The sequence below is a fragment of the Ailuropoda melanoleuca genome, chromosome 8, assembly GCF_002007445.2.
Source record: "Ailuropoda melanoleuca isolate Jingjing chromosome 8, ASM200744v2, whole genome shotgun sequence".
Classification (NCBI taxonomy): Eukaryota; Metazoa; Chordata; class Mammalia; order Carnivora; family Ursidae; genus Ailuropoda; species Ailuropoda melanoleuca.
Window position 1 is genome coordinate 70249211 of NC_048225.1, and position 12999 is coordinate 70262209.

The following is a 12999-nucleotide window of genomic DNA, read 5'->3' on the forward strand; positions in this document are numbered from 1 at the left end:
GGGAGGCTCAGAGAAGGGGGGAAGCCAATAGAAGGTGGGCTGCCTGAGGATTTGCAGAAATCCTGGGGTCACAGGGAGGGCTTTGCACTTCCACAGGCTGTGGAATTGAGCGATTCAAAACAATTTCATGTAGGCCCCGTGTTTGACCCTGTTATAAAAGTAACAATGCAAACCAAAGAAAGAGAGGTGCCGGCAAATTTAGTGGGACTGAATTCTTAAGAACCTAGAATGGCAGGATCCGTGGGCAGGTGCTCATTTCCTGCCTCTTCTAATATACTGAAGGCCCCAAATGGGAGCTCCCACCAACACCTCCACCTTCTCAGGCATCAGTGGAGTTGAAGCTGCCCCCTCCTGTCTCCCCTGGCTCTGGGGGCAAGAAAGCCAGCTTCAGGCTCAAGGCCAGGTCACTCTGCTCATCTAACTTTCCTGATATTCTGAACCACATCTTCCTCCTTGGTCTACTCAGACTTTATTGGCTCAATTTCCGGGGGTGGGGGGGATAATGATGTTGGAATTGGCCTACGTGGTGAATTTGCTGTGAATCCAAAACAAAAGTGGGACGATTACTACGGTCACTGTCAATTTAGCAAAAGTAAAGAGTGCAACCAGTCAAGCCTGCCCAGCGCTCCCGGGAGCACCTTCCACACCGCGCTTTGCTGGCCACTGTGCATGCCCCACCCGCCTGGTGTCTCCCTTGATGCTGACCTCGTGTACCCATGCAGTCTACCTCTTCATCTGTAAAGCAAGGTGGTTGGATTCAAAGAGCCCAAGGTTGCTGATCGCTGTAAGATTCTGTTATGCAAAAGTGCATTATACGTTTTCTTACCCAATACACATTTGGCACTAAAAAATGTAAATTTTTTTAGAATTCTGGTCTCACCCAACTCCCCTCCATAGATAGACCTTCACTGAATTGGGAAAATGCCATTTTGGCTCCAATTTAATATTTAAATAAAATGTCTGTTTCACACCTCACTTTCTCTGCGAGGTCTTTGAAAACCAAAGCTACCTCCTCTCTGAGCCACACAGCTGAGCATCACTCAGAAGAGTCCTTTGTGCAAGAACCTGAATGCCACCTGTCCTCACGAGGTTGCAGGCTCTTCTCCCAGTCCTCAGCTCCTCCGTACATAGCACAAGCATGGGGTGTGGCACACAGAAGGACAGTTGTTTACAGAAAGGCTACAGTTGTTACTACACCTTACAGGCCCGGTGTGTGTGAACCTTATGTTTCTTTCCTACAGCACCAAGCCCAGGTTGGGGCTGATGAAACAGGACATATTAATTATCCAAAAATGTTGATCTGACTATGGATGGTCAGTAGACTTCCTTCTGCTTCCTTCTCCTGCCAGGCTCATGCATTACGACTCGGTACCTATGTTTTTATAACCCCCAACTCAGGGCTCTTATTTTAGAAAGTCACTAAATGGAAAATTTTGATCCTTCCCCGCCACCCTCCCATCCCCATAGGTGCTTAGTTGTTGGACTGTTTTACTTTTCAGCCAGTTTTTAAGCAAATTTTAATTGTAGTAGCACACACGTGCATAACATTTACCATCTTAACTCTTCTTAAGCGTACGTTCCGTGGCATGCGGTACATTCGCGTGGCTGTGTGACCATCTGTACCATCCATCGACTGAGTGCTTCATCTTGCACGTCTGAAACTCTCTGCCCATTAAACAATGGCTCCCCATTTCTCCCTCCCTCCAGGCCCTGGCAACCACCATTGTACCTTCTGTTTCCATGCATTCATCTACTCTAGATACTCACGTAGGTGTAACAGGGTACCTGCCCTTCTGTGACTGGCTTAGTTCACTTAGTATAAAGTTCTCCAGTTTCAACCATGTTGTAGCAGGTGTCAGGATTTCCTTTTTTTTTTTTTTTAAGGCTGAATAGTATTCCAATATATGTTGTATAAAAAACCTCCCCTTCTCCTCTGGGGAGTGTCTTCATTACTCTCACTTACTACCAATCTCACAACACTCTGACACTAGATGGGGGGGGCGGTCCTCCACCAGAAGTTCCCATGACCCCCTCTTTGCTGCAGCAGCTCACAGAACTCAGGAAAACAGCCGATTTACTCTTTATCACTGTATTATGAAAGGATATGATCAAGGGTGCAGATGAACATCCAGATGGAAAGATGTGTAGGGCAGGATACGTGCCTGCCCTCTCTGGGTGTGCTACTCTCCCACCAGCACCTCTGTGTGCTCACGAACCTGGAAGCTCTCTGAACCCCATACTTTTGGGACTTTTGTGGAGACTCCCTCACATGGACATGATGGATTATTAACTCCACTTCCAGTCCCTCTCCCTTCTCTGGGAAAATTCCAAGCTTCTAATTATGTCTCGTTCTTTCTGTTGACCAGCCCCCATCCATGAGCCCACCAGGGCTTTGTTCATTAGAACAAAAGATACTCTTATCACCCAGGAAATTCCAAGGGATTTAGAAGCTCTGTGTCAGGAACCACAGTCAAAGACCAAATATTAGAACAAAAGATCTCCTAGTGCTTTTATCATTTAGGAAATTACAAGAGTTTTAGGACTTCTGGGCCAGGAACCAGGGGCAGAAACCAATGTATATTTTCTATTACCTTACATTTCGCTTATCCGTCCATCCATTGATGGACATTTGGGTCACTTCTGCTTTTTGACTCTTGTGAATAATGCTGCTATGATCATGAGTGTGCAAATATTTCAAGTCCCTGCCTTCAGTTCTGTTGGATAGATACCCAGAAGGGGAACTACGCATCATACGAAAATTCTATTTTTAATTTTGGGAGGAACCACTAGACTGTTTTCCATAGCGGCTCGCCATTTTATATTCCGATCAACAATGCTCAGGTGTTCCAATTCCTCCACATCTTCCCCAACACTAATTATCTTCTGTTTCTCTGTTTTCTGAAAGCAGCACCCTCACAGGGGGGAGGTGCTTCAAGCACCACACAGACCTTGTTCCTGTGAGCGCCTGTGCTCTATCTCTTGCTGCCCAACGTGCGGTCCACACGCCAGCAGCATGGACACCACCTGGGTGTGTTTGGGATGCGTAATCTCAGCCTCCATCCTGGCTCCAAATAGTCAGACCGTGCATTTCAACAAGATCCCAGCGGAATCAGAATTGCTGATCCCCCTGCAATGGGAGCTCTGTGGGAGCTCAGGGACTCAAAGAATACAAACCTCACTTGGGTTCTGCACTTAATAACACAAGGCCTTGTTGGATGAAGCAAGTTGGGTTTTTCTCTGGTTGATAGATGTTTGGTACGTTCATTCTCAAAGGAACAAACTTAGAAGGTATAAATATTAGATAAAAATACATACTTTCCCCAACTCTGTGTGTTACCGTGTAAAGATAAGAAAAACACAAAGCAGGATGATGGATTTTCTTTTGTGAACTACATCACCATCTGGCCTCTGTTGTTTTAGAAATTATACGGCACTGAAAACATTTCTGGTTCATTCTATAAATTCCATTATAATTAAATTTGGGGCAACAGAGTCAGTTTGGGAAACCCCTCTAGAGTCGTTCTTGCATTTGATGCTTGGCAATAAATACATGGTAATCTTCTCTATGTAACTGAAAGGAGACGGGAGAGAAAGGGTGTCCTAGGCCACCACGAGCGATGCATACAGGCAAAAAAGAGCCTAATAGTGATGACAACGTAACTAACTCCTATTGAATGGTTATTAGAAACTGGGCCCTATTTTAAGGGTCTCCTATCAATTAACTTGTTAACTAGTATATGTTTCTGAACGGTAGACTGACACAGGAAATGTCAAAGATAGGTCTAGAGAGGAAAGGAAGGACCAATAAGCAAGTGTCAAGTTCCAGACATTAGACTCAACTGTAAGCAAACACTATCTTCAGGGTTAACAGACCTGTGACTTGGTCCCGTAGGGAATTGCAGACTTTTTCCCTGAAAGAGAGTGAATCATTCTTGCTCTCATGGGAATGCCTTGGGATACAATCTGAAATAAAACCAGAAGTATCTATTTCAATTACCATAACACGGCATCATGCAAATAAGATAGATAATTGGTTTTAAAATGTGATTTTTCAAATATTTTCAAAAAATTAAAAATTAATGCAAAGGATGATGGAAGCACAGTACGATGGAAACTTAATGAAAAGTACGTTCCTGCAAATTTGGGGTTTTGATTTTTTTTTTTTAACCTTTAGATTTTGGAATTGACTTAAATTGTATCTGTTCTAAATCACATATTACAACTCAGGAAAATGGTTCAGTGTCAAAGAGGTTATGAGTGATGTTCTGGTGATCACAAAACAGAGTAATGCATGAGGAGTAAAACCCAGGACTCCTGAAGCCCCATGCAGAGTGTTTTCCTAGACACACATCTGTGGAAAGCTGTGGAGTTAGGAACCGGGACCTGTACTGACTTATATTATCATCTCAAAGACATGCTGTCAGCAAATGTACTATCAGCAAAATATATTACCTCTGTTCATGTCTCCAAGCGACACGCTAGACAGTGAGAAGTTGGGCAACCTTGAGACCATATCAGGAAAATCTACAGACCCACAATCTTTATCCAAACCCTTGGGGCCCATTGGTTTCAGGGTTCGAAGGTTTCAAACTTAGATCGGTAATGTAGTGCAAATGCGGATAGCAGAGAACGCCCCGTGGACTCGGGCACCACCCCACAAGTGAGCACAATGTAGGTGGAGCAAAGCATTCACACTACGTGAGACTGTTTACAAAGCCGTAAAAAGCCTCTCATCAGGTCAGGTTTGCTGCTGAATGGGTGATGAAAAGCTTTCTGTTTCCAGAGCTTTGTAGAGTTCAGGATAGGAGGGGATGGACCTGTATGGTCGAAAGAATGCGATTCGCAGGCCTCTTCTCATCGGGATGCTACGTCAGGTCACACTTTCTGTGGGCCCATTGCGAACCCAGTGTCAGAAGCGATGATGGGGGGGTTGCGGGACCCCGCTGCCCCCATCATGCTCCAGTACCCCCGGGTGCCTCAAGTGTCCAATGTTCACCCTCTGGCCCAAATTAGAAGTTTGAAAACCTCTGCAGAATGCATTTGCATCCAAGGCTCTTGGCATTATGTGGTGCTTGGCGCTGGGCTGAGTCAAGAGCATGCAGTTGTTGGAACATGGCAAGTATTAGCTTTCACGAGGTACCTGTTCCTCCAGGCCAATCGCCTTCAAGGCTTGTCGTCCTCTATAAGAAAGGGCCAAGTTAATGCTTCTTCCACGGGAAAGCTGAGCCGCTCGGATATCTAAGACATTGAAAGTAGACTCCGTATTATATCTTAGGACAGGAGAAGAATACAGGATCTCAACAACTGGGGTTTTGAGAACCAAATGAAAAGACCTTGTTAGCTCCTTTAAAGAAAACACTAATACTTGTGATTTTGTATTAAATTAAATTTAGATAGTTGAGGTGGTTAAAAAAAATCTAAGTTCCTCTTTCTAAAGAACTATCTTCTTAAAATCTGAAGAGAAAGATGTCAGAGAATCAGAATTTCCACATCTCATGATTTTCAGTATTGTCTTACCTTCCCTAGCTTCATATACATCAACTCGGAAGTTTCTCTTTGCAAGGAAGCATGCATTTAATGATCCAACCTAGGAATCAAAGCAATTTTTTCATATTTTTATCTCATTCCACAAATATAGGGAATTTTTACTGGCAAAATGCAACACTGTGTGTAACTGTACTTGTATTAGCCTTGGCTGTCCAATCGATTTACTCAATCACCAGGAGAAAGCAAAATTAATGGGATGAACTCAAGATCAAATGGCATGATTTCAGAGGTAGCTTTGGCCTTTTTTTTAACCTCTTTATAGTGAGATAATTTTCATACAGAAAGATCATAAAATGTATACAGTTTACAGAATACTTAGAAAGCAAACATCCATGTAACTACCACTCTGGTCGAAAACAGAATATTGCTGCCAACTCTCCGTAGCGCCCCCACCTGCTCTCCAGTTATGATCCCAACTCTCACTCAGGACTAAATGTTATTCCGTAGCCCCCCACCTGCTCTCCAGTTATGATCCCAACTCTCACTCAGGAGTAAATGTTATTCCGTAGCCCCCCACCTGCTCTCCAGTTATGATCCCAACTCTCACTCAGGAGTAAATGTTATTCCGTAGCCCCCCACCTGCTCTCCAGTTATGATCCCAACTCTCACTCAGGAGTAAATGTTATTCCGTAGCCCCCCACCTGCTCTCCAGTTATGATCCCAACTCTCACTCAGGAGTAAATGTTATTCCGTAGCCCCCCACCTGCTCTCCAGTTATGATCCCAACTCTCACTCAGGAGTAAATGTTATTCCGTAGCCCCCCACCTGCTCTCCAGTTATGATCCCAACTCTCACTCAGGAGTAAATGTTATTCCATAGCCCCGCACCTGCTCTCCAGTTATGATCCCAACTCTCACTCAGGAGTAAATGTTATTCCGTAGCCCCCCCACCTGCTCTCCAGTTATGATCCCAACTCTCACTCAGGAGTAAATGTTATTCCGTAGCCCCCCACCTGCTCTCCAGTTATGATCCCAACTCTCACTCAGGAGTAAATGTTATTCCGTAGCCCCCCACCTGCTCTCCAGTTATGATCCCAACTCTCACTCAGGACTAAATGTTATTCCGTAGCCCGACCTGCTCTCCAGTTATGATCCCAACTCTCACTCAGGAGTAAATGTTATTCCGTAGCCCCCCCCCGCTCTCCAGTTATGATCCCAACTCTCACTCAGGAGTAAATGTTATTCTGACTTTTGTAATAACCCATCCTTGTTTATGAATCACATAATTAGAATCCCACTTATGTATCTTCTCTTCTTTAACTCAACAAAATGCTTCTGAGATTCATCTGTATAATTGTACATAAACTGCAGGCCATCCACTTTCATTACTGTATGATTCTTCACTGCATACAATCTCACAGGTTATTTACCTGTTCCACTGTTGAAGGACATTTGAGTTGTTTCTGGTCTGAGAATATTTTTCCCACTTTTATAATTGACATATAACATTGTATAAAGTTAATGTATACCACACAATGATTTGATAAATGTATATATTATGAAATGATGGCCTGGGAATATTATTCACAAGGCTGCAGGGATGAGATACCACCTCACACCATTCAGAATGGATAAAATGAACAAGTCAGGAAACAACAGATGTTGGTGAGAATGGGGAGAAAGGAGACCCTCCTATGCTGTTGGTGGGAACGCAAGCTAGTGCAGCCACTCTGGAGAACAGTATGGAGTTTCCTCAAGACATTAAAAATATATCTACCCTATGACCCAGCAATTGCACTACTACAAATTTACCCAAAGGATACAAACATAGTGATCTGAAGGGGTACTTGCCCCCCAATGTTTATAGCAGCAATGCCCACAATAGCCAAACTATGGAACGAGCCCAGATATCCCTTGACAGATGAATGGATAAAGAAGATGTGGTCTATATAGACAATGGAATAGTACTCAGCCAACAGAAAGAATGAAATCTTGCCATTTGCAATGACATGGATGGACCTAGAAGGTATTATGCTGAGTGAAATAAGTTAGAGAAAGACAAATATATTATTTCACTCATATGTGGAATTTAAGAAACAAAACAGATGAATGGAGGGGAAGGGGGGGAAGAATAAAATAAGATGAAATCGGAGAGGGAAACAATCCCTAAGAGAATCTTAACTACAGGAAACAAACTGAGGATTGCTGGAGGGGAGATGGGTGGGGGGACGGAGTAACTGGGTGACGGGCATTAAGGAGGGCACGTGATGTGATGAGCACTGGGGGTTCCATGCACCTGATGAGTCACGGACCTCTACCTCTGAAACTAATAATATGCTATATATTAATTAATTGATTTTTAATTATAAAAAAAAGCTGCAGGGTGGCTTAGTCAAATGTCCGACTCTTGATTTCAGCTCAGGTCATGGTCTCAGGACCAAAAGACTGATCCTCGAGTCGGGCTCTGTGCTGAGCATGGAGCCTGCTGAAGATTCTCCCTGCCCTTCTGCCCCTCTCCTGATCGCTCGCTGCCTTTCTCTCTCTCTCTCTCTCAAAAATAAATAGATAAATAAATAGCGATGCTGCAAAGAATATTTTTGTACCTGTAGCCTGGTATACACACGCATACTTTTTCTCTAGGATTTTACACATGGAAGCTTAATCCCTGGTCAAAGGTTTATGTATCTTCCCCTTTATTACGTCAAACTGTTTCGAAATTTTATTATCAATGTGTTTTCTTACCAGCAGCTTCCAAGCATCTATCTCTGCCAGCACTTGGTGTTCTCAAACTTTTAAATCTTGCGGTAGATGGGTAAAATAGGAGGGTGTGTGGTTTTAACTTGCATATGACTGATTGTTTAAAAGGTTAAACTCTTTTTCATATACTGACTGGCTATTTGGATCTCTTCCCTGAGGAAGCCTTCCTTGACGGTGCTACAGGCTTTTCCTTTGAAAAATGTGAAGGGTTGAATTGTGCACCCGAAGCTCATATGGTGCAGTCCTATCCCTGGTACCACAGGGTATGATTTATTTGAAGAGAGGGTCTTTACAGAGATAATTAAGTTAAAATGAGGTCATCGGGATGGGCCTTAACCCAACTGGTGTCCTTCTAAAAAGGGAAACTTGGACACTGACATGTACAGAGAGGGAAGATGATATTAAGAGACATGGGGAGAAGCTGGCCATCTGCAAGCCCAGGAGAGAGCCTGGAATGCATCCCTCCCTCACAGCCCTCGGGAGGAACCCATAAGCCGACACTTACATCTTGGACTTCTAGTCTCCAGGACTATAAGATACTAAGACTCTCTTCTTTAGGCTACTTGGTTTGTGTACTGTGTTATGGTAGCCCGCAGAAACTAATACAAAGAGCTGGTCACAACTGAAAGTTCATATCTTCAGGGTGATTGTGTGGTCAGTATCTGTCTACCCCACTGGGCTGCAAACTGGTTTGCTTACCATTTGATCCCTGGCCTCTACCACTGTGTTTGCAACATAATAAGGACCTGATTAGTATTTGTCAAATGTATAAATGGATGGTAGAGGTTACATTTTTAAATAAAATTTATAATGAAATCAAGTCAAAATTTATTGAGCATTTATTATGTATGATTTAATCTACTAAACATTAGGGATCCAAAGGTTATCCAGCCAAGTCCTTGGGCTCAATAACACCTAATTCAGTTAAGAAGAGACAAATAGATAAACCAATCAATGCTTAGCAAACTGCTTTTGAGTATAAAGGCCCACTTTGTACATAAAAATTTTGCAGATCCCAAACATTATATAATTTCCAATATAGGCTGGTTAAAAATACATGTAATGAATTTAATCATAAAACATTTACATATACTGGGGCACTTAGGCGGCTCAGTTGGTTAAGCATCTGACTTTGGCTCAGGTCATGATCTCTGGGTCCTGGGCTCCGTGCTCAGCAGGGAGTCTGCTTGTCCTTCGGCCCCTCCTCCCACCCATGCTCTCTCTCTCTCTCGATCTCTCTCAAATAAATAAAAATCTTTCAAAAACATTTACATATACTTTAATAATAATTATAGTTGACTCTTGAAGAACATGGGGGTTAGGGCTGTTGATGGCTGTACAGTCGAAAACCCACCTTTAACTTTTGACTCCCTGAAAACTGCTAGTAGCCTAGTGTTGACCAGAAGCCTTACCTGTAACATAGTAACGCATATTTTGTTTGTTATGTATTATACACTGTATTCTTACATATAAAATAAGCTAGAGAAAAAAATCATAAAGAGAAAATACATTCATATGACTGTACTATATTCATTGAAAAAAATCAGCACGTAAGTGGACCTGCACAGTTCAAACCCTGTTGTTCAAGGGTCAGCTGTGTATGTTTGAGTCATATAGTTTTACTCCATTTACCCAACATTTTGCATGCCTGTAGATTGAGAGACCTTTCCCAGCAAAATAATTCTGGATGCAGAGGTGGAAATCAATGTTTAAAAAAAACAAAAGTAGTAAGTGCTTTGAGAACACACCAGAAAAGGATAAATTTTGCCCTGAGGTATGTGGCCAACTCTGTTTTCAGAGATGGCCGTAACAATACCTCCCATCCTACATGCTCTTCTGCAGTTATGACCTTGACGCTCTTTCATCGGAAGCTAGAGTTCATTTCTCCACTTCCTTGAATCCAGGAGGGCCTGTGCTATGACAGCCTTGATCACTCAAATCCAGTGGAAGTGACACTTGAGCTTGTTCTGGGCACGGTCCTTAACTGGCCTGGAGCTGCTGCTTCCTGCCTTTTGGAAGCCAGTGATCACACGGGAAGAGGAAATATTTGGAGGCTCCCATGTGATGAAAAACCCAAACCGCAGGGACAGGCCACTTGCCCTTGTTCTAATCAAGAGCCTCACCTGAGCTCTTTACTCACCAACAGCCCATATCAACTGCCTGCCATTGGAGTGCGCCATCTTGGACATCCAACCTGGTCAAGCTCGTGGATGACTGCAGCCATGTGACAGACCATCCTCAGAACTGTGAGGCATAGTGATGGAGTGTTGTTTTCTGCCACTAGGTTTTGGGATGGTTTGTTACATAGCAAATAGACAACCAGAACAAAGGGATTGGTAAAACAAACTTTCTGGAAAGCATTATTTTTGAGTTGAGCTTTGAAGAGTTAGACTTTTTTGACATGTAGAGAAGAACCAAGTTGATAAGGAGTAGGAATCCTTTTGGAAATTTAAAAACAACTCTCAAGAGATAGAGAAAAATTATTATTTGGAAAATATTTATAGATTTCCAAGTATTTCAAGGTTCCTAGCTAGGCATTAAAAGTGATCCAGAGAAAATAGCAGCCCTCAGGGAGTTAATGGTCCTGTCCAGGTCTTCATTTTTTCTAATATTATTTGATATATTAATTTTTTCCTATGTGCCAGCCTTGTGCTAGGTGCTAGGGATACAACAGAGAGCAAGATATACCCAGGCTTCTCGAGAGAATTACAGTCAATTATAACACAAGGTAATCAACAATATGGGAGTACAGAGAAAGGACCCTCAAGCCAAATTAGGGATGTGGAGTGGGATAGGGTAGGACTTCCTGGGAAAAAATGAAATCTAAACTGAGACTGAAAGAATGTGCCCACTAAGGGTGGATGAGTCAAGAGGAGGGTTCTAAGTAGAAGGAGCACATGATAAATGTTAAAAGTAACTACTAGAAAGAAGGAAACAGAGAAATCCATTTCGAAAATAATATTGATTTAGTATCTAAAAATCTGATTTAGAAAATAACACTGCTCATGTACAATACCCAGGAAGTGGTCGTTACATACACCACCCTACTCTACTCCATCTTTACAGCCATATGAAGGGAGGTACTGTTGTGTTGTTATCTTACGGGTACTGACATTGAGGCACAGAGAAGTGAAGTGGCTTACCTAAGGTAACACAACTAGTGAGGCTGGAGTCAGTGTGAAGATTCAAGTGGATCCAGTCTGGTTCCAGAACATGAGCTCTTTATCAATAAATACCAGTGAAGATACAGTTGAGGATGAAGACTGTGAATTTATAGTGGCACCAAGATGTGAGGTTATATTTTTTCTTACAGCACTGGACAGCCTGGATTTCTATGCAGAGGAAGGAACCCACTGGAACAAACAGGGTGGGTTTCAGCCATGTGGATGGGATGAAAAGCAAGAACTTGAAGATTTTAGTTAGATTGACAGACAGTAACACCAAGTTGGATGAAATGGAAGGAACACAGAGGAGGGCTCCTGAACAAGGGGAAGTAGGAGGTCCCTGTGAAGAACTGAGGGAGGGAGTTATGGGATTTTTAATCCGAGTCCGAGGTCTTCCTCTGTTATCTTAGATGGGGCAGTTCTGTGGGATAAGGAGGTCCAAGTCCAACATGGGTCATGGGACTTGGAGGCTGAAGTATGGTGGAGATGGAAGATATTGGAAGCTTGCAGTTCAAGGACAAAGGGGCTCAAGAATAACATGGGTCAACAATGTGAACTTGGATAGTCATTCAGGGTGATGGCAGTGCTGGGATATAGATAAAAGATGATGTGAACGTGCTAAAGTCTTCAGGACTGACTGGAGGGAAGTGGATCAGAGGTTGACCGATGACAACAGACAGGAGGATGGCTTTGGAAGGGAACGTAGCAGTGAGAAGTGGGAGAAAGGAATCACAGAGCTAAATGGAAGCACACCTGGGAGGTGGGAAGCACACCTGGGAGGTGGGAAGCCTCAAAGGGGCTGAGGAAAGGGCCGTGAACCTGGTCTGAGTTTAGGTAGGGCCTATTTGTCAGTCCATGGGCAGGAACAGGCAGACCGAATTTCTCTTCTATTTCCTCCAGTTTTTACTCCTCTGCTCCAAGGCACCTTGATGTCTAAGTACCTATGTTTGGGGTTTTTTGTCTGGTTTGGTGGTTTTTGTTTGTTTGTTTGTTTGTTTTTTTAATAATCCAGTGGTTCAAGCTTGAGCTCCTCTCATCATTCATTGACACCATGACCACGAAACTTTCTTCATATCACTCAATTTCTGTAGACTGATGATAGTTATTTTAAGAATTTAGTCCCTATTTAAACCATTAAGTGTGTGGAAAGGCTTCAAATTTAATTTTTGCAAAGCAATTCACATATCTAATATTCTGTAAGGCCAACCAAGAAATCCATGTTCAATTATTTTGTTAAAATAAATACGCTGGGGTTAGGGTGGGGGATGAACAAATGGATCACAAAGGATTTTTAGGACATTGGAAACACTCTGTATGATACCCTAATGATACATACATGTCATTATACATCTGTCCAAACTCACAGAATGAAGCTCAATGTACACTACGGACTTTGAGTGATGATGTGTCCATGAAGGTTCCTCACTTGTACCAAATACCCCACTCTGGTGGAGGATGCTGATAAAGGGGGCGCTATGCTTGTGTGGGAGCTGGAGATATCAGGAAATCTCTGTACCATCCCCTTAATTTCGCTGTGAACCTAAAACTGCTCTAAACGAAAGTCATAATAAATAAACGAGTTTTCCCTGTGC

General features: G+C 42.9%; 1 protein-coding gene across 1 annotated transcript in view; it reads right to left on the reverse strand.

Moving 5' to 3' along the window:
- Positions 1-12999, reverse strand: part of KMO (kynurenine 3-monooxygenase) — a 50574-nt gene that overhangs the window by 26237 nt on the left and 11338 nt on the right. The window contains 3 exon segments of the mRNA XM_002918459.4: positions 3874-3963; positions 5141-5238; positions 5518-5587. Coding sequence (XP_002918505.3) covers positions 3874-3963; positions 5141-5238; positions 5518-5587 — 258 coding nt within the window.